General features: G+C 44.1%; 1 protein-coding gene across 1 annotated transcript in view; it reads left to right on the top strand.

Moving 5' to 3' along the window:
* DOCK5 (dedicator of cytokinesis 5) overlaps positions 1 to 27004 on the top strand; it is a 220988-nt gene that overhangs the window by 178130 nt on the left and 15854 nt on the right. Inside the window, exons 38-47 of the mRNA XM_017338016.4 lie at positions 1635 to 1754; positions 5332 to 5421; positions 6818 to 6922; positions 12602 to 12743; positions 15578 to 15659; positions 16245 to 16329; positions 16736 to 16822; positions 19791 to 19967; positions 23060 to 23143; positions 24440 to 24577. Coding sequence (XP_017193505.2) covers positions 1635 to 1754; positions 5332 to 5421; positions 6818 to 6922; positions 12602 to 12743; positions 15578 to 15659; positions 16245 to 16329; positions 16736 to 16822; positions 19791 to 19967; positions 23060 to 23143; positions 24440 to 24577 — 1110 coding nt within the window. The remainder of the gene's footprint in view (positions 1 to 1634; positions 1755 to 5331; positions 5422 to 6817; positions 6923 to 12601; positions 12744 to 15577; positions 15660 to 16244; positions 16330 to 16735; positions 16823 to 19790; positions 19968 to 23059; positions 23144 to 24439; positions 24578 to 27004) is intronic.

Below are 27004 nucleotides of genomic sequence, written 5' to 3'. Positions count from 1 at the left end.
ATTCTTATCTCCAGCACTTAGTTTTTTTAATAATTTTTTTTTGTTTTACACCAAAGCGATATACATACACTTTTCTAAGTTACCAGTTAAAGCAAGAATTCCCCTGCTTGGCCATGTCCCAAAGGAAATTCACAGTCCACAGTTAAGATTGAGGCACTAAGCCGGTGCCGCGGCTCACTAGGCTAATCCTCCGCCTTGCGGCGCCGGCACACCGGGTTCTAGTCCCGGTCAGGGTGCCGGATTCTGTCCCAGTTGCCCCTCTTCCAGGCCAGCTCTCTGCTGTGGCCCAGGAGTGCAGTGGAGGATGGCCCGAGTGCTTGGGCCCTGCACCCCATGGGAGACCAGGATAAGCACCTGGCTCCTGGCTTCAGATCAGCACAGTGCGCCGGCCACAGCGGCCATTAGGGGTTGAACCAACGGAAAAGGAAGACCTTCCTCTCTGTCTCTCTCTCTCACTGTCCACTCTGCCTGTCAAAATAAATAAATAAATAAATAAAAATAAAAAAGATTGAGGCACTAAATAACTTAATGTTTCGAGTTAATAGGTTAGGCTCACTGACTGTGGATTTCACCAGAGGATGATCTGGAAGAAACATCAGTGTCTGTTATCTGTAGGTTTCTCATTTGTGCTGATCAGAACATGAACTCTTCTATCCTGATACAAGGTATAAGGTGTGGATGTGGCATTTACCACAGGTAGCTGCTCAATAGAGATGCCACGTGTTACATATAGTCCATATTTTCCCCGTTGATGTGAGATCCCTACTTCACCATGCACTAAATCCCCATGTTGGTGGAGGAGTCTCTTTCTACTTTTATGTGCTTTTATAAAGGTCTCTGTTCATGTTGCAGCACCATACTGTTTTAATTACTAATTCTTTTTGATATGTTTTATTATCTGGTGGTTACTTCTCATTGATTTTTTTTTTTTTGACAGGCAGAGTGAACAGTGAGAGAGAGAGACAGAAAGGTCTTCCTTTTCAGATTTTCTTACCTATTCCTTTTTGTTTTTCTTTCCATATGTATTTTGGAATCATAACATTTAAAACTTAATTTAGAAGGAATTTGCAAGTTCATTCATTTTCTTAGCCAGAAGCATGCATGGTGCTCCCTTTTTTTCACCTCTGCTTTTGTGCTCTTCCGTAGTGTGTTCAAGTCTTCTGCATATAAACCTTGTGTGCAGCTGGCGCCATGCTCACTAGGCTAATCCTCTGCCTGCGGTGCCGGCACCCCAGATTCTAGTCCCGGTCGGGGCACCGGATTCTGTCCCGGTTGCCCCTCTTCCAGTCCAGCTCTCTGCTGTGGTCCAGGAGGGCAGTGGAGGATGGCCCAAGTGCTTGGGCCTCTGCACCCACATGGGAGACCAGGAGGAGACACCTGGCTCCTGGCTTTGGATCGGTGCAGTGCGCCAGCCGTGGCGGCCATTTGGGGAGTGAACCAACGGAAGGAAGACCTTTCTCTCTGTCTCTCTCTCTCACTGTCTATAACTCTACCTGTCAAATAAATAAATAAATAAAAATTTTAAAAATACAATATTAATGAGTTATCTATATATGTAGATATTTTCCAAGGCATTTTTTATTTGCCGAATATTTGTTGCATGAATCTTTTTTGTTGTTCATGTTTCTTTTTAGTGGTCTGACAAGCCCTGTGTACCCCATTTGCTTCAGAGGGACAGTTACTATGTTTATACCCAACAAGAGCTTAAAGAGAAGCTCTATCAAGAAATCATATCATATTTTGACAAAGGCAAGGTGAGTGTTGGATTGTTTGCTAGTGTCCTGGGGGAACTAGGAAAATGATTGCGATGTTGCAATGCAGTTCTGAGGCTCACCTCCTGAAGTTTGTGCAGACTAGGCAGGTTAAGGATACCATCCCCAGCAACTGTCCTTACTTACCTCAGTCACCAGCCACAAGTTTTGGGGTCCCCAGACCCTCTCTACTTCTTCTTTTTCCCCAAAAGGAACCTTTTACTTAAGGAATACAAATTTTATAAGTACAACTTGAAGAATAGAGTGATCCTTCACACCATACCCACCCTCCCACCCACACTCTACTCCTCCTCCTCCTCCCTCTCCCATTTCCAGTCCCCTTCTCCATTAAGATTCATTTTCAGTTAACTTTATACACAGAAGACCAACTCGATACTAAGTAAAGATTTCAAGATTTTGCACACATACACACACACACACACAAACAAAACTGAGAACAAGTTTTACAGTTAACTCTCATAATACAACTCATTGGACCCTCGCTACTTCTAACCAGCTGGCTGTAAATTTGGAAGTTCAGGTTCATAACTTGCTAGAACAACTAACATAACTCAATAATAAACTGTACTTAATGTCTACAGTTTTATTATAAGGGCAACAAATCAAGACCAGCCAATTGGAGAGGTATATGGGGAAAGGACTAGAAAGAATCCCAGACACAGGGTTTTTCTGTCCTTCGCTGTGGGTTCAGGGCACATCACCTTCCCAGTAGATGGGTATGTTTGCCAACCAGGAAGCTCACCTCAGCCTCAGTGTGCAGTTTTTATTGGAGCCTCATTATGTACACATGATTGAGTCATTGACTATTGTGCTTGGTCTGTGCTCAGTCTCCAGCCCTGCCCTGTTCCCTGGAGTTCGGGCTGACGTTATGTGGCTCAAAGCTCTAACCCTCTAATTACACAGTTGGTCTTTCTGACATGGCCAGCACCTAGCCTAAGACTCTCTAGGGGCCCACCGTGGGCAATTTCATTACCATAGATTTAGGTGTGGTCTTAGGGGGTGGTCACCAGTAGTAACCAAAGACATTTTTATCACTGGGGTAATTCCAAGGATTTTAGAAGCTCCCTCCCTGGAATTCAGGACAAAGACCAGAAAGATTCTTTATTAGACCACAGTGACTCATGATTTATCTCTCTACTTCTCCCTTGTATGTCTTTGGATTCTGATATTTTTATTCATTTTAAAGAAAAATGAATAAATAAATTCAGGTATGAAAGACAATAAAGATTTTTTTTTTGGACACTTACTCTAATGAAGAACAGAATGAGCATTCCAGAGCCCCATTCTCCTTAATAATAATTTCTCCTGCTAAATATTCCTGGAAGCCAGGAGTTGGCACTGTTGGTTTCTGTGCATTCTGGTGGTGAACTCAGGGCACACAACACATACTCAGGTCACACCTACATAGGCTGTAAGTCACACCTGAATTCCTTCAGGGGCAAAAAGATAAAATAAGCATATGAACTGGACCAAGAGTTCACAGCATTTGAGGTCAACTGGAGAAACTACGTCCAGCTCAAAGGCCTTTTAAACTAAAAATGGAAAGAGAAAGAGAGAGAAGGACAGGACAGGGAGAGGGGAGGAGATTAGGGAAGACAAACAAGAATGCATTATGTTACCCAAACAAAAAAAGATCCAGATTCAGCCAGTTTCAGATGCCTGAAAAGTTCCTATGCACTCCAATTCCTGCCACTATATTTGTTTTGTCAGTAAAACCTATTACTTAAATTACTAATAAATAAAACAAATAGTCATTGTGATAAAAAAAAAAAGCTGCCATACTCCACTTAGTACCAGTTACTATTTTAGATGCTTTCCAACTCTTTTCCTAATTTAATCTTCCTAAAGGTAGATCATCTCTCTGTCTTAGAAATGAAGAAGTTGAGGTCCAGAAAAAGGTGGATTGCACAGACTTTTTTACCCTTTTAAAAATTATTGAAGAACCTAAAGTGCTTTTGTTGATACGGGTTGTATCAATCAAGATTGGTACTCTTAGAAATTAAAGAAGAATAGTTTTAAATACCTATATGTTTGTTCTTTTAATAACAATAACCTGTTAACATAAGTCACATGTATTTATGAAAAATTACTGTATTTGTCAAAGAATTAATGCTATGTGTGGCATTATTTTAACAAATCGCCTTCATATCTGGGTTAATAGGAAGCAGCAGGATTCTCGTATCTGTTTCTACTTCCGTTCCATTGTATACACATACACATCATGTAGCCTCTGGAGAACTCCACTGTGTATTCATGAGAGAGTGAGGGTGAAAGACTAGAGAGCTTTGACCTCATGCATCCCCTGAAAGGATCTTGGGGACGTTTAGGGACCACAGACCAAACTTCAAGAGCCACTGGACAAAATAATCTGCCTACTTGTTCTATAAGTTAGCATTTGCAAAGAAAGGAGGGAGTGTGGTAGGGTGTTTCAGTTAGCTCCATTGATGCTGGTGACTGGCTTCCTGCAGCATGCTTAGCTGATCTGAAATAATTTCCATTTGACACAATGCAGAATCTTTTCAGTGATCCGGGCTGTGAAGTTCCATAGAGAGCAAATCTAGCAAAGGATGGTTTAAAATATTTAATTTTTATAATTATTTGTAGGCTGCACAGAATTTGTACATCCAGAAACAACTGAACATAGCTGTGACAAGAATGAAGCAAGAAATGACCAGATGCTATGTTGTGAATGAGATCCATCTAGGATACATTGCATGAAATATTAAACCACTGAGTAGTCTCTATGTGGAATGTTAACTTCAGACACTTGGCTGTGTGCTGTAACTTCCATGGTCATTAATGCTCTGGTGTTTCCTAAAACTCTTTCATTAAGTAGAGAGTTTAGGTAGAACTAGCAAATCAGCATCCTTCTTGAAAAAACTTTGCTGAATACCACACAGCAGTACCATTAGCTTCTTTTCCATCTTTCAAAAAACTCACCTACACACACACACACACACACACAAACACACATGAAACACAGTTTCCCACCAACTTCCTTTTGCCCCCACAAGACACTCATACTCTCAGAACCTACGCTTTGAAAATGTTTGCTCTCTACTTTCAATTGTCATTAGTGCTTTGCCTTTTAGCACAATATTGCTTTGTTTGGGGGAGAGACACATGGTGTTTTCCATGTTCTTGCAAACAGAATTACGAAGATGCCTCCTGGCAAAGCAGCCAAGATATCCAAAGTGTTCCAAAATTCAAAGCTGTTGAGAACTCACGTGGTGCCCTAACGTTTTGGATTGGAACATTTTGAATTAGGGATGCTCAACAAGTAGAGTCTATGCAGATATTTCAAACCCAACAAACTCCAAAACCTGCAACACTTCCGGTCTCAAGCATTTCAGAGAAAGGGCACTCCTCCTGCAGTATCTGTATGATGTCATGGGAAAAAGGTTTAGTTGATCCAAGGGACGAAGCCTTTCTTCAGGGGATCTTCAAGCATTCGGCCCACCTGACTGCCTCCTCAGTGCTCGTGCCTCTCCGGAGCCTGTGCAGCTGGGTCAGTGACTGCTCTGTCCTCCACTTTTAATCCTGCCTTTTTTTTTTAAAGATGTGGGAGAAGGCCATCAAACTGAGCAAAGAGCTGGCTGAGACGTACGAGAGCAAAGTGTTTGACTACGAGGGCCTTGGCAATCTCCTGGTGAGCATGTGATGCAAAAGCTTTGATCACTGACCCTCCTTAGCATGGCTCAGCACTGTGGAGGCATGACAGAATCCTGAGCCTTAGATAACAGTGTCGGGTGCAGCTTGCCTTCGTTTCCCTCCTGATCTCCAAACAGTGTCCCTCCTGGTGCCACTTGTATTCTGTGCAGCTTCCATATTCCTGGCTCATCTCACTTACTCTGCCTCTTACTCTGAACATAGTCCAGAGGCCGAATATTCCAGAAATCTGCTCATCAGAAATTATTTGTACTAAGGTGCTCAAGGCCCTGCTAAATGGAGGAATTACTCATCTTTAAGGCTTATTTGATTTTTCCAAGAGTTCCATTGCATACATCTTAGTAAGCTGTAAAATGCTTCTGCCAGATCCTGATTCTCTTTGCTGCCTTTCTTCTCCCTCATGTTGTTGGATTGCTCAACTTTTATGTTTCCTTGAGCATGTGTGTATTAAGCCTGGGTGTAAGTGTAGTTCAGCTGTTTAAAAAAAAACAGTAAAAACAAAACAGTGGTAGCCTTCTGAATGCTCCATGGTAGGCAAACACAGTCTTGCATTTGATAGTTTTTGGTAGAGGAATCACAAGAGGTCAGGCTACTCATTGTCATGGAGCGATAATTTATTTGAAGAGCTATTTTTCATGATTACTTTGTTAAAAATGAACCGATGCACTGTACCAGCCTCTGTCATCACACATGAAAAATCTATTATTCATCTCCTAAAATGAATTACACTGAGATGTTAGCAATGTCTAATACGTTTTCCCATCAACAGGAACATTGTTCTGACACCTTTACCTGCACAGAGGAGTGATGGAGGCAACCTTACGGGGGGCAGCATCCTTCGAAGCCCCCTAGGTCTGTCTAACTGTTTTGCCTTCTTTGAGGCCAACTCTCTGAGCCTGAGCTGGCAAAGAGTTAAAGATGAGGATGGAGCAAATATTAAAACAGAACATCATCACCACGTTCTGGACACTTGGCAGTTGAGCTAAGGACTTGAATCCAAACCATTTGTTCCAGTGTGGAAGTTCTTTATCTTCTTTCTTATGTGTCTCCACTCTGAGTCCCAGAAAGTGCTCCTTAACCTTCCGGGCCTCCTGAACTGCCTTTGAGAAACTGCTGAAAGCCATCCTGCCGGCCTCCCACCCAGGGGAATGCACACACTGCTCACAGGGGAGTGCACGCAGCCTCAGGCCCGTTCCCGGACCTCCCATCCTACACTTCCGAGCCAGCACAGGAGAACCCTCCAGCCCAGAAGATGCTTTCCAAAGACCTTTCATTTCTCTGTGACGTGGGAAACAACAAAGCAAATAGTCTGATCTTTTCCTTCCCTAGCCGTGTCCTTCTAACCTCCCAGTGTAATGTCTTGTTTTGTTTTCCAGAAAAAAAGAGCCTCGTTTTATGAGAACATCATTAAGGCAATGAGACCTCAGCCCGAATACTTTGCTGTGGGATACTACGGACAGGGCTTTCCATCTTTCCTTCGGGTAAGAAGCCTGGGGTGGGCCCAGGGCACCGGGCCGTGTCCTCTGAAGCGGGGTAGAGACTCTGTTCTGTTCCAGATGGGCAGCAGTGTGCAAGCAGCTGCCGACCTGTGTTCACACTGTGGGAGGTCGGGAGGCAAACCACTTCCTGAGCGTGGCCTCTTCACCCCACGCCCCCGGAAGCCACTGGTATTCTGGCAGATCTTTTGTACTCTGACTTTCCCCAGGTGGAATGAGAGAGCGAAAACAGAACCATCCCCTCCACTGGTCCGCTGCTGCCGGTCAGGCTGGGGGAGAGTGTAGAGTGATGTGTTTAGTCGCTTATTTTCTTTCTAGCCAGAGCTAGTTTGAAAACAAGGATCCTAAGAAGAATACAAGAGTTTTCCCAAAACTAATACTGGTTTTGTTGCAATAGTGACAAAGGCAGCATTTGTCTTTCTTCTCAAAATGATCTATAATGTGGTATTTTTACAGTTTAAAAAACGGAAGCTCATACTTCCTACAAAGGGAAGCCTCTTTTAGAGCTGAGCTTTGTTTAAACATGTGTGTTATCTGTCTCCCTTCCTCTAATGAAAAAGGGAAAGTAATCAAAGGAAGCATTCCTAACAGCGCTAACAGAGGAGGCAGTTTGTGGTTCATTCAATAAGTATTTACTGAGTGGCCACTCTGTGCCAGGCACACACATGAGGCTTTGCAATCGTACATGGTCCCTACCTCATGGATTGTTCAGCCTAGTGGGGAACATATTAGATAAGCACACAAGGAATGTGAACATTTTCACAAAGAAAAATGTTTTTAATTTTCGTTAATTGATTTGATAACTAGAGAACAAGAGAGGGAGGGCTCCCATCTGTTTGTTCACTCCCCAAATGCTTGAGGTGGCCAGGGCTGGACAGAGGCCAAAGCCAGGAACTGAGAATTCAATCCAGGTCTCCTACGTGGGTGGCAAGGACCCAATTACTTTGAGCTGTTACCACTCCCAGGGTTTGCATCAGTGACAGCTGGAGGCGGACATGAAACTCAAGCACCCCAGTATGGGTTGTGAGTGTCTTAACTGCTAGACCAGACGCCCACCCTGAATGTAAAATTGAAACGGTAACCAATAAAGATCTCCTCTGCTGTGAGCCTGTAACTGGAGAGTATCACTCAAGTGAAATGAAAACCTATCTTTTTACAAATACTTTACAGGAATGTTTATAATCACAAAGACTGGATTTCCTTTAACTGGTAAAAGAATAAAGAAACTCTAGTGTAACCATCTAGTAGAATACTACTCAGTAAGGAAAAGGAATGAGCTCCTGATACACACAGCAGCATGGATGAATCTCAGATATGCTATTGCAGGGGAAAGAAGTTAGACATAAAAGACTGCAGTTTTCTTTATATGACGGTCTTGCCAAGGCAATATGTCCCACTGGGACAGAAAATGTACCAGTGCCTGTCTGGGGGTGATGGGAAGGACAGGCTACAGAAGGCTATGGGAAGATTCTGGTGGTGATGAGACTATTCTGCAACTTGATTGAGGTCGTCATTACACTTGTCAAAGCTCATAGAATTTTATACTAAAAAAGAGTCCGTTTTCCTGTAAATAAAGTATGCCTTAATTTTCTGGAAACTAGTTAGGAAAGACTTCCTGGGAAATTCTCCTTCAGTCACCCTCCGAAAGGTGAGCTGGAGTTGAGGAGGTAATAGGATGGGAACAGCATTCTAGGCAGCAGAAACAGCAGGTGAGAGAATGGCAGTGCCAAGAAATGACAGACAACCAGTGCGGTGGGCACAGAAGGAGCTGGACCAGCTGGGGCCTGAGGCAGGAATTATGGGAAGAGTGTGCAGGGCTTTGGGTATTGAAGAGTGTCTTTTCTGTATCCTGGAAGCAGTAGAGAGCCATTCATTGCACGTTTTTGTGTGTAGAAAGCATCATCTAGCTTTGGTATGGAGAATGAGTGGGAGGTGATCATTAGCCACTAAGAGACCATTGCAGACGTTGAGGAAGGAGGTGACAGGGTGGACTAGAGAGCTTTGGGTGGTGGTGAGTAGTAGTGGCTTTGGAGTAGAGAGGTTCTCATTGTGGAGATGGCGTATCAGGATTTGGTGATTGATATACCATGTGGATGAGGAAGAAGGTGTCAAGAATTCTTCCCGAGGTTTCTAGCACGCATACTTGGATGGGCACCTGAGCCATTCACTCAGACAGCAGGATTGAGAAAAGACTGGGTCACAGGAAAGAGAATTAATCCTTTCATTGAGGAAGTATGGCTGTAGGGGCAGAGTCCAAAGCAGAAAGTTTCATGGAGAGATGGATTCAGTGAGGGTGAAGAGAGACAGATGCTGGGGGTGGACTTGCCATTTTAAGGAGAGTGAATAAGAAAAACTTCCATAAGAAGGTGGCATTTGAGAGAAACCTGAGAGCAGTGAAAGAATGCACCTTGTAGCTGTCAGGAAGGTGAGCAAGAGTCCTGGACAGTGAGAACAGCAGGCTTCAAAGCATGAGGTTGGAGAAGCGTGAGTGAGGGGTTTAGCAGAACAGGGTCAGATGTCTGTGGCTATCAGACTGCAAAGGTCTTTGAACATTGCTTGTTGGAGTTTGGTTTTAGATATAAGCAATGTGAATTTGGAGCACCCCGAAGATGTGAGACAACCATCTGATTTCTGGATCTGGAACTCATAGCAGAGTTTTAGATAGGCACAGAGTTAGGCCCATGGTTGTGAATGAGGTGGCCTAGGGAAAAAGAATGCAATAAAAAAAGAGAAGGTCTAGGAGGTAGTCTTAAAGCATGTTCTAGTCTTAGCTTTGCTACGAGTCAAGATGAGAATGATGCCTGCCCTACTTGTTGCCTATGCCCTTGTGTCACATGAAATAATGAAAGTGAACTAGGAGACAGTAGTGATTCAGTCAAAACGTGGGCCCTGACTTTCAAGTTGAAAGTATTGGAGACTGAATTGCCTGCTGAGTGATTCTGTGATTTTGCCCAAATCACATAAACACCAAATCTCATGTATGAGCTAGAGAAATAAGGCTCACATCACAGGGCTACCCATATTTTTAGAATTAAAAAATGGCATATAAGATTGCTTTATAAGCTATAGATTATAGATGTTAATGTGTTGTCAGAGTGTACTTAAAATATAAAACCTTTATGCATAATGAAACGTAAGCTCTTTCATATTATCGACTATTTCACCAAACTAGAATATATAAAATTATATTAAGCTCTTGCCCCGGCCCAACCAGCTCTCCTCCTCTGCCAAGAGCTCCAGTGTTCTTCCTGCTCCAAGACCAGTAATCTTTGAATTGTCATTGGCTCCCCTGGCTCCTTTGTTCTTTGCTAAACACCAAAGAATAGATACTCAGTCCTGTTACTTCTTCTCCCTCTTTCTATGTTTTGAGAGTGCTGCCGTCCACTGGTTCAGTCTCTAAGTGCCTACAACAGCCACGAGCCAGAAAGTTAATCCAGATCTCCCACGGGGGTGGCAGGGAACCAAGTACTTGAACCATCCCCTGCTGACTCCCAGGGTGCACATTACCAGGGAGATAGAATTAGGAGCAGAGCTGTGACTCAAATTTGAGTATTCTGATAATGGAGTGCGGGTGTCCCAGGATGAATCTTAACTTACAGGTAAAATATTCACCCCTTTTCTCTCCCTCTCAGTCCTCGGCGCCTGCAGGTGTACATGTGCTCCTCTGTCAGATTTGATTGTCTATAAACTACTTTCCTTTTGTTTCCCTCCTCTTTCCAGAACTTCCAGCAGATGATCCAAGTCTTTGAAACCTCTGCCTCCCTTTCAAGACCCTCCATATTCTGGCTCCTTCCACCAGCCCAGGCACGCTGCTTCTTCCTGAACGCTGCACTTTCTGTCCCTAGGCTCACCCTTCTTTTCACTTGCATGCCTGGTTGTCCTTTCCTCATCTCCTTACCACCCCACTTTACCCTGTTCATCATCTAGGTCCAGCCAAGGCCCGTATCTTCCTTGAATTCATCTTTACAGCAGAGTTAATTCTTCGTGACCTTCAGTTTCTCTTATTCCCTTTATGGTTATTGTCTGTGTCATATGACTAGTGCTTTTTTATACTCTGACTCCTTTTCCTACACAGTCCTGAATTCACGGGTGATACAGTTTTGTAGTGTATGAGCCACTCAAAGAGATCCTTGCCGTGACTGGAAAAATGTTATCATCTATTCCAAACTATCTAGCAGTGTTTACTGCCAGCATTCATTGTTCAGCCTGCACTACTTGTATTGTCTGAAGTTACCATATATACTTATTTGTTTACTTGTCTATTTCTTCTTCCCTCCATTAGAAGAAAAGCTTTGTGGGAGGAAGGTCACCACTGTGTCCCTAATGTCTAGCATGTCTACTGTTTGTTCAATAAATATTTGTTGTATGAATGGATAAGAGACTTTCAAAGACATTTTGCAAGACAACATGGGCCGAAGCTTTGGTTAAAAAATGAATCATCTGTGGGCTGCCACTGTAAATTACTCATCTGAGGTGACAATCAGATAAGAAGAAACCTTTAAAACTCAGTTATGTATGCACTTGCACGGGCAGCAACCCTGAGAGAAATGACTTCCGAGCCTGAGGCCTGGGGAATTTCTTTGGGGAAAATATCCAATTATATTAAAGAGAACAAATCTGCCATTGAGAAGGGAGAAAACAGTATTTAATGCAGTTTGTTCCATGAGACGCAGGAGTGACTGGGGCCTGCTGTGAGTTTTTCTTGTTCTCTGTTGTCTGCCAGCTCAGAAGTGGTATCGGTGTGTGATCACTGCCATGGTGTTCTCTGAGGCACTGCCGTGTAAAGTGCTGCTCCACAAACTGTTACTGGATCCTAATGAGCTACTTAAGGAGATTCCACCTGATTATGAATTCCTGTACTCTTCCTTCCGCCATTGAGAATGTGTTGCTGTGAAGAATGCCAGCTACGTTAAACAACATGCCTAGTGCTGTGGTAGATTCACATCAGGACGAAAGCGTCTTATTTGCTGACAGATCCATGCAGACTGTTTACAGACTGACTGTGGTCCTTGGGCCACACTGTAAGAAGCATTGTGCTAAGAGTTGTTTTATGTCTGTAACTTCCTCAAGTGAACCCCAAGCTCTTGTCAGATATGATGGCTGTTGGACAAGTGTGTTAGTCTGTTTTCTGTTACTATAACAGAAAATACAACTATAACTATAGCTACTTTTTAAAGAAAATTTATTTAGTTCCCAGTTCTGGAGGTTCAAGGACATGCACATGTATCAGCTCAGCTCTGGTGAGGGTCTTATGGTATATGGCATCACACTGACAGGTGTGGAGGAGGGAGAGATGGCATAGTGCAACAGGAAGCCAGAAAGGGGTGGGGAAAAGGGACCAGGCTGCTCTTTTGTAACATCCCTCTCTTGAGAACTGCTCAGGGACCCAGGAGAGCTGCATCAATTCCTTCTGAAGGCCAGTGACCTAATTACTCCCATTGAGACTGCCTCTTAAAGGTGCTACCAGCTCCCAATGCCACCTCAGTTGAGGACATGCCCACACATGAACTACATGCTCAAATCAAATCCAAACCAAAGCAGCATATAATAGGTAGTCGGTGGCCACTTGATGGTGGGTTGAACTGTGGTCTCCCTAATACTCAGACTCCCACGGCCCCTTACTCTTCATGTTTACCGATTTTCCTTGCTGTCTCTGTCCTACAGAATAAGATCTTCATCTACCGGGGGAAGGAGTATGAGAGGCGAGAAGACTTCAGCCTGAGACTGCTGACCCAGTTTCCCAATGCTGAGAAGATGACAAGTACCACGCCCCCTGGGGAAGACATCAAGTCCTCCCCAAAGCAGTGCATCCTTGCCATGAGGGAGGTGTCCCAGAGGCTCTTTCATGTGGCACAGCCCCAGCTGGGCCAGAGAAGCGAAGGGCTGCAACTCCTCTGCAGGCAGATACTCGGAGGTCCTGTGTCCGCAGAACAGCCATTTGATGATTCTGAGTCACTTTCCCATTCTCTGTATATCTCAGGGACCCTAATATCCTTAGTAATTAAAGGGGAAAGCTAATAAGTCGAACGTGAAAGGATAAATATTTTTATGTTTTTATTGTTTATTTGATAGAGAGACAGGGCTTTCTTCTATTGGCTAACTCTCCAAATGCCTGCAACAGCCAGGACTGGGCTGAGGCTCACATCAGAAGCTAGGAACTCAGTCCAGATCTCCCTCCCAAATGGATGGTGAGGACATAACTACTTCAGCCATCGCCTGCTGCATCTCAGGGTGCACCCATTTAGTGGGAGTCTGGAGTCAGGAGCCAGAGGCAAATTTGAATCCAGGTACTCTGAGGTAGCATGGGGCATATGAACCACTTAGCAAGTACCTGCTTTTTTTATCCTTTATAACCAAACTAGGGAGCTTGAGAACATAGACTTCTGTTCTGAATCATGAATTCTGTTACAGATTTTAAAATAGTGTCTGCACTGGTAGGGAGTGCAGGAGGGCAGCTATTTTCTTTTTTTGAAGTCCTTTTTTTTAAATATTTATTTATTTGAAAGTCAGTTACACAGAGAGAAGGAGAGGCAGAGAGAGAGAGAGAGAGAGAGAGAGAGAGAGGTCTTCCATCTACTGGTTTACTTTCCAGCTAGCTGCAATGGCCAGAACTGTGCCGATCTGAAGCCAGGAGTGTCCTCTGGGTCTCCCACAAGGGTGCAGGGGCCCAAGGACTTGGGCTATCCTCTACTGCTTTCCCAGGCCACAGCAGAGAGCTGGATCAGAAGTGGAGCAGTCAGGATTCGAACTGGTGCCCATATGGGATGCTGGCACTGCAGGCAAGTGGCTTTACCTGCTATGCCACAGCACCAGCCCCCCAGTGCTAGTTTTTTTTTTTTTTTAATTTTATTTATTTATTTGAAAGGCAGAGTTATAAAGAAAGAGAGATCTTCCATCTGCTGGCTCACTCCCCAGATGGCCACAACAGCCAGGATTAAGCCAGGCTGAAGCCAGGAGGCAGGAGCTTCTTCCAGGTCTCCCTTATGGGTAGCAGAGGCCCAAGCACTTGGACCATCTTCCATGGCTTTTCCCAGGCCATTAGCTGGGAGCTGAATTGAAAGTGGAGCAGCCAGGACATGAACTGGCACTCATATGGGAAGCCAGCATTACTGGCAGCAGCTTTATCCATTATGGCCTGAGGGCAGCTATTTCTTTCTGTTTTTTTTTTTTTTTAATTTATTTTTTGAGGAATACAAATTTCAGAATATAGCGATTCTTCCCACTGTATCTGCCCTCAATTAACTTTCAACCAACTCTATACTAAGTAAGGATTTCAACAATTTGCACACACACACAAAACTGTTTGAGAACTAGTTTTACAGTTAACTCTCATAATACACCTCATTGAGGACAGAGGTCCTGCATGGGGAGTTAGTACATAGTGACTCCTATTGTTAATTTAACAATTAACACTCTTAAGTACGACGTCAGTGACCACCCAAGACTCTTTTTTTTTCATTTGACAGGTAGAGTTATAGACAGAGAGAAAGGTCTTCCTTCTGTTGATTTACCCCCCAAATGGCTGCCACAGCCGGCACTGTGCTGATCCGAAGCCAGGAGCCAGGTGCTTCTTCCTGGTCTCCCATGCAGGTGCAGGAGCCCAAGCACTTGGGCCATCCTCCACTGCCCTCCCGGGCCACAACAGAGAGCTAGACTAGAAGAGGAACAACCGACACTAGAACCCGGCACCCATATGGGATGCCACCCGACTCTTGACATGAGCTGCCTAGGCTATGGAAGCCTTTCGAGTTCACAAACTTGGCCAGTATATGGACAAGACCATAAGCAAAGTGGGAATTCTCTCCTCCCTTTAGAGAAAAGTACATCCTTCTTTGATGGCCACTTCTTTCTGCTGGGGTCTCACTCACAGAGATCCTTCGTGTAGAACATTTTTGCCACAGTGTCTTGGCTTTCCATGCCCGAAATTTTCTCATGGGCTTTTCAGCCAGACTAGGAAGCCTTAAGGGCTGATTCTGAGATCACAGTGTTACTTAAAGCGATTGTCATTCTGTGAATCTGCTGTGTGGACTGCTTCTGACAGCAGCTATTTCTAAGGCCAGATCCTAAGATCAGAGAAACAGCTCTTATGCATGAGCTGATTCTGAAGGCTGCTTCACTTCCCAGTTGTGTGATCTTGGATTTTAACCTCTCATCCTCAGATTCTTCATGTGTAAAAGGAGGATAATAATATCCACTTTAGTGGAACTGTTGTGTAATTAGAGATGACATGTTCACAACACCTGGGGCAGCGCCCAGCCATGCTACTCGATAAACAGATGGTCCCCAAGATAAAAGCAGCTCTTACTGCGTGGGCTTTGGAGTCTGGCTATTTCAGAACGATGCTTGCCCAAAAGAAGCTATTGAAAACCATTTCAAACCACCCATTTCCTGGCATCTCATTGATGCCTGTTTTCCTGTGGCAAGGCTGTTTGCCAGGTGTCTGACCACAGGAAGTGCCTTGAGGCTAATCACTTAGAAAGCCAATTCAGGGAGAGATACATCAAGGAATCCTATTTTCAGTGCAGTTCTGGCATTTGAGTGACAGGCATGATTGGTGCCAATGCCATTTCTGGCTGTAAAGCAGGACAAATGCCTTCCCAGACCAGCCTTTCCCTTTCCATTCCTTAATGAGTTCCTCAGACATGCAATGCTTCACTGTGAAGCCAGTGATGAGCCTGCCTCCCAACTACAAGGATAAACCAGTTCCAGAGCAGATCTTAAAGTAAGTGGTCCTTAAAATAATAGCAGTCACAATAATAATGTCTCACACACTTCATTTGGAGTATATCAAAACCAAAGACTTGAATTCATGTATACTTTGGAAGACCTACTATTGTCCACTCTATTTTGAGTGTAAGATAAGAGAACGGCAATTCAAAGGAACACTGTGGCCTTGTTTTTAGGCTTGGAAAATCAGGAATTTCACTCCTGCATGTCCAACCCCCTCACTCTTATTTCCACTCAGAAAAGTTACTGAGGAGTGGCTGGTTCCCAGCAGGGAAAAGCAGGGAAGGGCAAGATCCCTTGTTTTGAGAAGCTGGAATAGTAATGTGTCCGATAGACTGTTGTACAACTGTACAAATGAGACCTTATACGTGGGTGTTTATAGTCTGTGAGCTGTGAAATAAATTCAAAGTAAGATGTGAAATACAACTTAGACTGTGCATAACCTCAAGTCTGGTGTGGACACCCTGTTGGTTGAGAGAGAGCTTAGTGGATACTGCTCAGACTATGTCCCATTTGAAGCAAGACCAAGGAGTACATGTTCTAAGAGAAAATACAGCATTGTTGCTATGCCATTTCCCAGCTACTACAGAGCCAATGAAGTTCAGCAATTCAGATATTCCCGGCCATTCTGGAAAGGAGAAAAGGACCCGGACAATGAATTTGCTGTAAGTCCACCCCATTCCAAACCAAAGGTCTTCCACCTAGCCAGCATCCACTACAGAAGTAATATCACCCCCCAGGAAGGAGGTCTCAGCCTCTAATTAGCTGGACAGCAGCTATTAGTGGAAAACCTTACTCTGAGCATCTAGAAGCCAGCTGTGTTCCCAGGCCTGCTGTTGACCTGACCTTCAGCAAGTCACACTTCTCTGGACCCGAGTTTCAGTTGGTGGGGTAGGAGAGCCCAAGTGGATGATCCTGTTCAGCCTCAGACATCCCAGAATCCTTCAATTTTGTGAGAAGAGGGGGCGCATTCACTAGGATGCATTTGAGATGGAATCTCACTTAACCACGGAGTTTTGCTGTTTTGCCTGCGAACTGACCAATGTTTGTTGTTTTCCTTCCTGCCACCAGACCATGTGGATTGAACGCACCACCTATACAACTGCATATACCTTTCCTGGGATTCTCAAGTGGTTCGAAGTCAAACAGATTTCAACAGTGAGTCATTTCAGATGGGAACTCAGAAGGAAAAAAAAAAAAAAAAACAACTTGCCATCTCCAGATATAATAACGGTCTTTGTTAATCTCCCCCTACAGTTAGCACCAGTTTGGCCAGCCTTCTCTGGCCAACTTCACTTTTCAACAGAGAAATCAAAGGCCTGCTTGTGGAATAGAGCCCCTTTGTCAAACTGGTATCACAACAGCAACCCTAAAGGTTACTCACAGTGAATGGACTCTTTGATGGCCAGAGGAGTGTTGTCTCCCCCAGGATCCTACCAGTGCCCTCAAACATTTCTGGAATGCCTCTTTGCAGTTTCCTGTCAACCACAGCTCCTATCCCAGAGCATTTTCTCTCTTGATTCTCAGCTAATCACATCACCAGGCACCTGAGCCTCCTCCTTCTTCATCTCTCCCAAAATCTTTCAATTTACCTTTTTCGTATTTATTCTGTCTGTTTCATTTTTAGTTCTCCTGCTGCCCTATTTCTGGTCACTCATTCATCTCTGGTACAGGTACACGAATGAGCCTCCTGATTGGCCTCCTGGCCTTGGCCTTCTCAGGCCCCTTTTCCTTACTCCCCAGAGTATGCATTCCATTCTGTAAACCCACCCTCTCCATGCTAAAGGCCTTCCAGGGCTTAAGACTTCTTTGCACACATGTACCAGCCTTTGGGACTTGGCTCTTCCACTTCATCTCCTAGAGAATCTTCAGGAACTAGATGCTTGTTCCTTGCCATCCCAGTCCTCTGTGCCACTGGGTCATTTTCGCACCTGAAATGTCCTCTTCCGACTCATGAACCTACTTCAATCCTGTCAAGATCCTGTTGAGGCACCACCTTCTCCCCAGAGCCTTTTCTGGGTCATGCAGGATAACTGGATGCTGTTGGTGCCCTTCACTTGCCCCCACCATACTATATCTCCCATGTTTACGGCTCTTGAGACCCCACTGAAAACATAGGCTCCTCCCTGCCATGAATTAGTGTCTGCCCTCTGCAGCCACAGGTTCCCCATTCAAAGATGGATCAGTGCTCTGTAGGCAAGCCTAAGAAGGTTGCATCTGTGCTGAACACATTCAGACATTTTTCCTTGTCATTATCCCCTAAATGGCATAGCATTTACATAGCATTTAAATTGCACCAGGTATTATATATTATCCAGAGATGATGTATGTGGGAAGATGTGTGTGGGTTGCACACAAATACTCTACCATTTTATTGAAGGGATTTGAACATCATAGATTTTGGTATCTGCAGGGGGTCCTAAAACCAATCCTCCACAGGTGCTGAGGCGTGATTGTGTACTCAATCACTTTTGTAACTGTGATGCATAATATGGTACTTAGTATGAATTAGGTGTTCATGATCTACTTCTTGAATGAGTCTGAAGTTTTTTTTTATATCCCTTATCACTAGTGCTAAATCATTTTTCATCATGTATGGATGTGCTTTCTGGGCAGAGAACTTTGAAATCAAGACTAGAATGGGAGGTCCTTCCAGCTGATGAGGGGCAAAATGAAAAAGGGGCCTTTTTTGTTTCTTTTTAAAGATCTATTTACTTACTTGAAAGTCAGAGTTACAGTGAGAGAAAGAGAGGTCTTCCATCCACTGTTTCACTCTCCAGTTGGCCACAACGGCTGGAGCTGCGCCAATCCAAAGCCAAGAGCCGGTAACCAGGAGCTTCTTCCAGGTCTCCCACATGGGTGCAGGGGCTCAAGGACTTGGGCCATCTTAAACTGCTTTCCCAGGCCATAGCAGAGAGCTGGATCAGAAGTGGAGCAGCCAGGACTCAAACCAGCGCCCATATGGGATGCTGGCACTGAAGGCGGTGGCTTTACCTGATATACCACAGCAGGGGCTGGTTTTTCTTGAAACCTGATTTCAAACACATTTCCATAGGAGGTACTCCCTCTGAATTCATGTCACATCTTACGTCATTTTCACCCAGAATTCTTACATGTGGCATAAACATATGGTTTCCTGGGTCACTTGCCTTTTGCTCAGAGAGGGGGCATCAGACACTTTGCCAGTGGGCATTTTTGGTGATACAGATATGTCTCAGATCCCATATCCTGCTATTCTATCATCACTGATCTTTTCAAAGATCTCCAAGAAGCTCTGTCTCAGAAATAGTCCTTGCTGCGACTCCCATTATTTTTTTTTTCTCAAATTTTCTGTAGACACTTGTCACAGGATTAATCATGAACATAGCTCTGATTTTTTAAGTCATCATTTGGCATGGGGAACGTCCAGTCCACAGGCTATATCAGGCCTGCTAAATCATTTGATTTGGCCTTGCCAAGGCAACTATAGGCCAAACTCAAAATTAACAAATCTATAGCAGGTTAATGTTTAAGTTGAAAATTGTGTTTATTCTGCAAATGATTTTTTTTTTTTTTTTGGACAGAGTGGACAGTGAGAGAGAGAGAGAGAAAGGTCTTCCTTTTCCGTTGGTTCACCCCCGCAATGGCCACTGCAGCCGGCACACTGCAATGATTCGAAGCCAGGAGCCAGGTGCTTCTCCTGGTCTCCCATGCGGGTGCAGGGCCCAAGACTTGGGCCATCCTCCACTGCACTCCCAGGCCACAGCAGAGAGCTGGACAGGAAGAAGAGCGACTGGGACAGAATCCGGTGACCCGACTGGGACTAGAAACCGGGGTGCCGGCGCCATAGGCAGAGGATTAGCCTAGTGAGCCATGGTGCCGGCCTGCAAATGATGTTTTAAACATCCAAGTGGCCCTTGGTAGAAAAAAGGTTCCCCACCCCTATTAAGGAGATTTTCAGTAGCTTATTTTGCATCAAATCAACACCAAAAATGTGTTGCCCTGGTAAACATAGCATTGACAATCACAACTTCACTCTTCTATTTGTGGATATTTTATAGCTGTTGTGGGAGATGTAGTTAAACATTCTTCCATCTTCATCGCAGAGCTCACACAGTGTCATTCTCCCATGTCCTCTGTCACTCAGGAAGAAATCAGCCCCCTGGAAAACGCCATAGAAACCATGGAGCTGACCAATGAGAGGATCAGCAACTGTGTTCAGCAGCATGCCTGGGACCGGTCGCTGTCTGTGCACCCCCTCTCCATGCTGCTCAGTGGCATCGTGGACCCAGCTGTCATGGGGGGATACTCCAACTATGAAAAGGTACGCTGGGTCCCAGAACCCCGCAGGAGTCCAGAGTTCTCTGTGCCACAGAACAGCTGGTGAATTCATTTCCTACCTCTCTGAGAGGTTTTGACTCTCCCCTCTTAGTGAATGAGCAAAGGAAATGAATGAAGTTTGTCCAAGACCTCAGGCCTCCTAGAGACCATTAGCAACTGGGCCAGGAGTAGGCCACTGCCTCGTAAAGCCTGGCTAAAGGACATCAGCCCCATATATTTGTGATCCCTACACTGTTGTCCTCTCTGCTGTGCCTCACATCTGGACTGGACGCCAGAACCCAGCATGCTGTGGCAGTGGAGCTGCTTCTGTGCGAAAGGCAGACTCTATAGAATTAGCTTCTGGGAACCCCACCCTGACCTGGTGTGCCTTAGGTCTATGAACAAAATATGGCTCTGGCTTTGAGTTTAAATCAGTTAGACTAAGTGTTATATCTTATTCTGTGAAAAAGCAGGAAAGAACTACTCACGCTACTCACCACACTTTAACCCACTGCTTGGGGTTTGAATGCAGCACCATTTAGAATGGAGGCCATGTGTTCAGGATATATTAAAAAAATTATTAGAGGCTAGATTCTTCATTGTTAGGGCATATTTTCATGGCCAAGTATGTTCAGAATCCTCTTCTTAACTATGAATAAATATTTGGCAAGGAAACCCCTGTGGCATAGCCTGGAAAGTGGGAGGAAAGAAAGGAGCTGGATGGGAAGAGTGGTGTTCAGCAGGCTGGTGCTGTCATCTCCATCTGTGTACCCTGCCCCATCACAAGCAGGGGCTTTGCAATCCTGACTTCCCACTTGCCCTGTGTACTCTTGGGCACCATGCCTTTACCTCCTTGAGCTCCAGTTATCTGTAAAGTGAGGAAAATACCTACTAACTCTTGGAATCAACTTGAGGATTAAGGAGGAACATCGTGTATGTGAGGTAGTGGTTGGCATGTGGTCAAGGCTTCATCTGTGTTGTCTTTCTTCTTACCTCCTTCTACCTGCGTGGAGAGGAACAGACGACTCAAGCCTGACTCAGGGGCAGTGCCACCTGTGCTCTGGTCACAGCTGCATCGTCAGTCTCTTCTTCCCTCTTGTTTCTCCTCAGACCTTTCCGCCTTCTTTGTCCTACTCTGTGGCAGCTGAGAAAGATGTGGCGCCAGAGATAAATGCTGTTTTCTCACATTAGTGTTCAGTAATAACTTACGTTATTAACTGGAAGTCAATACAAAAATAGGATTCAAAGTGTAGTACTTTCATAATACCATAATGCTTTCAGTGAATGCTTTTTCATATGTGCTCTCTGGTAATGATTTTCTTGTAATTTCTCCAAGTATTAGTTTTCACAGAATGCCCCTAAGCCATAGATCGCTATACTTGTATTCTGTTTGCCTTATACAATGGGCTGGTTCACTTTTATAAATATATAAATATATTATATATATATATTATATATATATATATAGTTGCAGGAGTTCGTGGGTTTTGTGTGCTGGGGTTTTGGCCTTCATAGCAATAGAGGAGAAAGGTGACAGGAAACTGTGAAGGTTGGGTTGCAAAAGCCCTATCAGAACTGAGGTAGCTTTCTGGGCCAGTTGTGCTCTCCCACACATGGCAGATGCCCCCACTACCCTAGAACCTTCCAGACCTTCTCTAGGAAGTATGGTGAAGCCTACCTAGTGACACTGTAGAAGGGACAGGGTCCTCTCTATGCCCCGGGGAACACAGCGTTAGGACAGGAAGCAGGCAGGCTATGCTGATTTTCCAGAAAGTGGCTAAAACTGCAAAGCAGGCTGTGCCAAAGCTACAGAGCTCAGAGTCTGTACAGAGCTCCCAAGAGATATAAGAATTTTCAACTAGGAGGAGATATAATAAAGAACCAAGTGATCCAGTCCTGTACGTCATCTATTGTTTTATTATGAAGACAATAAAATCTCAAGGTTATTTCCGAAAAATAAATGAAGGTTAAAGTCCAGGGAGATAACATGAACTCCTACTTTGGACTCTGGGAAATGTTGGCTGAATATTTCCATTTTTTTTTCCTAATGAATTCTGTCTTAAAAAATTATCTCCTATGTGAAGCCTGTGTTTGGAATTTAAGTTTGTGTTGTATTTATTACTAATTAATAAATTTAACATTTATTATCTTAAATAATATTAATATTTCATAATAAATTATTAAATAATAATTATTAATTACTACAGAGACTTAGCTGGGGGACGTTAATGTTTGTTGATGAATATGATACATAGAATAAAGGGAACTAGCATTTAATATTTTCAAAATTGCCTTTTGGATAGGTGATTAATAAGAATGTGCAGATACTAATCTGTACCTCATATGAGGAATGAAATATGATACAAGTATATTATGTGGAACAGCAGAAAAACTGTCAGCCATATCTCTTGCCTGTTAACTTTGCACCTTTTCTTTTTATAATTTTATTTACTTGAGAGAGGCAGAACCCCCATCCACTGGTTCTCTCTCCAGATGCCCACAATGGTCAGGGATAAACTGGACCAGAGCTAGATCTGTATCCTCAGTCCAGGTCTCCTGTGTGCATGGCAGGAGCCCATTACTTGAGGAACCCATCACAGCTTATCAGTAGGAAGCTGGAGTCAGGAGCTGGCAACGGCAGTAGGGAATTGAACCCAGGTACTCCTATATAGGACACAGGCATCTTAACCAGGAAGCTAAACACAAGCCACTGATTTAATTATTAACATATAGTTGCTGTCAGTTAGCCTTTTCTTCACTTTTTGAGAAAATTAGTGTAATGAATGGCATTTTACATTGCTGATAATGATTATTGTGTGTGTGTGTGTGTGTGTGTGTGGTAATTGTTGAGAATGTACTTCTGCAAGAAATTTTCATGCCTGATCCTAGAAAGAACACAGAATGCCACGTACTTTTTAAAGTCGTCCACTATGGGATAGGACTGTCGTAGGGAAGAAGTGAATTCTGGGTTAGGCCTTGCAGATTTATCCGAAGAGAAGACATTTTTCCTCTCTCCAGGCTCTCGCCCTCCCTTAGAGTCACATGCACAGGTCAGAATGTGCTCTAGCTGCTAATTGCCATGTCCACTTCTTTTAGGCTTTTTTCACAGAAAAATACTCTCAGGAGCATCCTGAAGACCAAGAGAAGATTGAGTTGCTGAAACGGCTGATAGCAATACAGGTATGCAGCAGGCAGGGTGTGAGACCGGACAGCTTCCCACTGCACAGTGTGTGCTACAGGAGATTCCTGGGGGCTGAAGTCTACAGGCCCACTTTCAGGGTGGCTCTTTTTTAAAAAAGTAATTATTAACGACTTCTTAAAAATTATTTGTAGAGACAAAGGGAGTAGTGGGGAAAGAGAGAGAGACAGCCAGACAGGTTCTTCCCATCCACTGGTTACTCCCCATATGCCTGAAACAGCGTCCAGCTGGGGCTAAACCTTAGAACCAGGAACTCAGTCCAGGTCTCCCACAGGGGTGGCAGCAACTCAATTCCTTGTGCCATTGCTGCTGCATTCAGAAGTCTGCATTGGCAGGAAACCGGAGTCAGGAGCAGAGCCAGGTGTGGACCCCAGGCACTCTTGACACGGGAATGTGAGTTTCCAACTTGGCATTTTAACCACCAGGTTACAGTTTCACCCGGCAGGTTTACCATTTTTTTTAGATTTATTTATTTGAAAAGTAGAGTGACGGAGAGAGGGAGAGAGGGAGAGGGCTTCCATCTGCTGGTTCACTCCCCAAATGACCATAGCAGCAGAGGCTGGGCCAGAGTGAAGCCAGGACCAGGAACTCTATCTAATTCTCATACGGGACCCATGTACTTGGGCCATATCTGCTGCTTTTCCAGGCAAATTAGCAAGGAGCTTGATCAGAATTGGAGTAGCCAGGACTCCAACTGGCACCCTGGTATGGGATGTAGGCCTCCCAGGTGACAACTTAACCTGCTGTACCACAATGCCCACCTCACCATTACTTTTTATTAACCTTATGGAATGACAACTTTTCTGTGCGTTTGTTTAGCAAAACAACTTAGGAATGACATTCAGTTAAATTTTGTGTTGATAAGGGCTTTTTTAGAAATGAAATTAACATCCATAAATTGGTTTTCTGTCCTGTGCTTCCAGCTGAGAGAGGATAGCCTCATTTTTTCCTCTCACCACTCCAGAGGACAGAAAATGCACCCATGAAGTCTGTCAAAGGCTTAAGCGTGTTAGTTGCACATCCATGAACACAGTCCTAGGATGAGCTGGATTTGCCTTGTCCGCCAGCCTGTTCCCACTGTAGGGCCTTCTTGTGTCCTTGGTGTGTGGGTTTCTCTGCTTCATTGACAAAAGTAAATCCAGTTCACGAGCCCTGCACAGAGAAGTGCATTCTCATTCAACAGTGCTGTGTCTACCTGTTTACCTGTCCATCGCCCCCCCCTACCCAGTCTCCAGATTGAATCCTCTGTCTTCCTAATCTGTGTGTCTTCTCTCCAGATGCCTCTGCTGACAGAAGGGATCCGCATCCATGGGGAGAAGTTGACCGAGCAACTCAAACCACTGCATGATCGGTTGTCTTCTTGTTTCCGGGAACTCAAGGAGAAAGTGGAAAAGCTCTATGGAGTTATAACGCTGGTAGGCTTTGTCTGCCTAACTGTCAAGCTTTTTGTAGCCTCATTCCCTTTTTAGGACTTTGGTCAGTTTTTCAGAGGTCAAATGATTCATAATATGTACGCATGGTGTGAAAATATTGGGAGCAGGTATGAAGGAGCATGTTCTGCTCTTTGATGGCCTTGAACCACCCTTGTGCTAGATGGGTAGAGGTTCTCAAACCTGAGTCCTAAGAACACCCAGAGGACTGTGGGAACAGCTTACTGGGCCATCTACCCATAATTTCTTATTCTGGGAACTGGGTTGGGGCCCAGGGATTACTTTTCTTTTCTTTTTTAAGATTTATTCTACTTATTTGAAAGAGTTAGAGAAAGAGGTATTCCATCCGCTAGTTCATTCTCCAAATGGCCACAACGGCCAGAGCCAAGCTGATCCGAAGCCAGGAGCCATGAGCTTCTTCTGGGTCTCCCACATGGGTGCAGGGGCCCAAGGACTTGGCCATCTTCTACTGCTTTCCCAGGCCATAGCAGAGAGCTGGATCAGAAGAGGAGCAGCATGGACTCAAACCAGCGTCCATATGGGATGCCAGTGCTGCAGGCTGGGACTGTAAGCCGCTATGCCACAATGCCAGCCCCTGGGGTTTACTTTTCTAACAAAAGATCAGGTGATGGTGTGGATACAACTTTTGAGAATCACTGTTCTAGAAAGTGGAGGCTTTCATAAAGCCAGCCACTGGCTGTTCCTGTTCTGTCTAGCCTTAGTATTGACAGTTTTCCACAGCATTATTATCTATTTTGATGAAAAGTTGACAATCTTCACACCTTTGAAGGGGAGAAAGAATTGGGAATTACAGGTTACAATGCAAGTAGATGATTTCATTATTTTTTGACAGTGTAACACATTCCTCATGGCTCCCAATTTCTTTTTGCTTCTGAGAGGTGCTAATGTTTTTGTTCCAACAGTTGATTGCGTGATTACTTCCAGCTTCATATATCTGTACTTTGTTTCTTGCTCTAACACTTATTCTTGAACTCGTGGTTTTCAAATTCTTCCCTGAAATCAAAGCTTTGCATTTCTTTTCATGTTCACTTATTCACATATATCTACCTCCAATACATTTTTTCCAGAGTACCTTTTTAATTTTTTTTTTTTAATTTGAGAAGCAGAGAAAGAGAATGCTCCCATTCACTGATTCACTCTCCAAATGCCTGCAAGGCTGGGGCTCCACGAAGCTGAAGCTGAGAGCTGGCGGTTCAGTTCGGGTCTACTAAAGGAGTGGCATCTTGAGCCATCACTGCTGCTCCCTGGGTACATGTTAGCAGGAAGCTGGAATCAATATCAGGAGCCACACATTGAAGCCAGGCACTCTGATACTAGTATGTGGTATCTTAACTGACAGATCAAATGCTTGCCCCCAGAGTATCTTTGTGACCTCCTTTTTTAGCTATCAAAGTGTTGTCTTGGCTTCTTCCTAAGAATTTACCTCCTTACCTGCTTCTAGCTGATAGTTTTGTTTTGGAAACATTTGCTTTTGCACACAAATTCTTGCCTTAGACCTACTGAGGTTGGTCATTATTAGAACCAGGCTAGTATTAGCAAGTAAACTTAATCTGGTGACATATGAGGGGAAATCCTACTGGTGGCAGTTCATGTAAATGTAGATCAGTGTTCCTATACTTCTTAAGACTCAACCGGTTGGACCTCAGCTCTATTTTCTCTTAGGGCAATATTCCATTTTTCAGAACGGTGGAGGTAGCTCAACTGGAACAGCAGATAGAAGGTTTTGCTTTCTTATTGGTGGATAAGGCATAAAAATCTTAGTTTTTCCTCCTATATCTGGCAGAAAATTATGAATTTCTCCTAACCTTAGCCACAAGGTTTGACTTGTGTCTATAATTAAGAATGTAAGTACAGACATGTGTCATTTAACAGTGGGGACATGTTCTGAGAAATACGTTTTTAGGCAGTTTCATCAAAGTGCAAATATCGCAGTGGGTACTCACACAAAGCTAGGTGGTATAGATCAGTCACTCAGCATAAGCTCTAGTGCAGTCAGGAGACCTGGCAAGCACATGATGGGTAAACATGTTTGTGGGGTGAACACCTGCCGCACTGCGTTCTTCTCACACACCATGGCATGCTGTTTTACAGCAGGCTTTGTTTAAGCACTGTGTACTGTACATACTGTATGTGTCACACTTTTATACAGCTGGCAAGTACAGTAGATTTGTTCACCTCAGCATGCTGTACTAGGACGTCACAGTGTCACCTGTCTCTAGGCAATTGGAAATTTTCAGCCATATTAAAATCTTATGGTACCACTGTCTGACCTAAATGTCAGTGTATGGCATGTGAGTGTATTTGAAGAACTTAACAACTGGGGCAGCACAGGTGCCAACTGGTCAGAACAAGGTGCCAGCCACTCCATATGGGCAGGAGTTAGCCACAGAC

This window comes from Oryctolagus cuniculus, chromosome 2, assembly GCF_051225735.1.
Source record: "Oryctolagus cuniculus isolate XC-2025 breed Fujian yellow rabbit chromosome 2, ASM5122573v1, whole genome shotgun sequence".
Taxonomy (NCBI): domain Eukaryota; kingdom Metazoa; phylum Chordata; class Mammalia; order Lagomorpha; family Leporidae; genus Oryctolagus; species Oryctolagus cuniculus.
The sequence above is the reverse complement of the archived record's forward strand: the minus strand, read 5'-3'. Positions and strand labels throughout refer to the sequence as shown.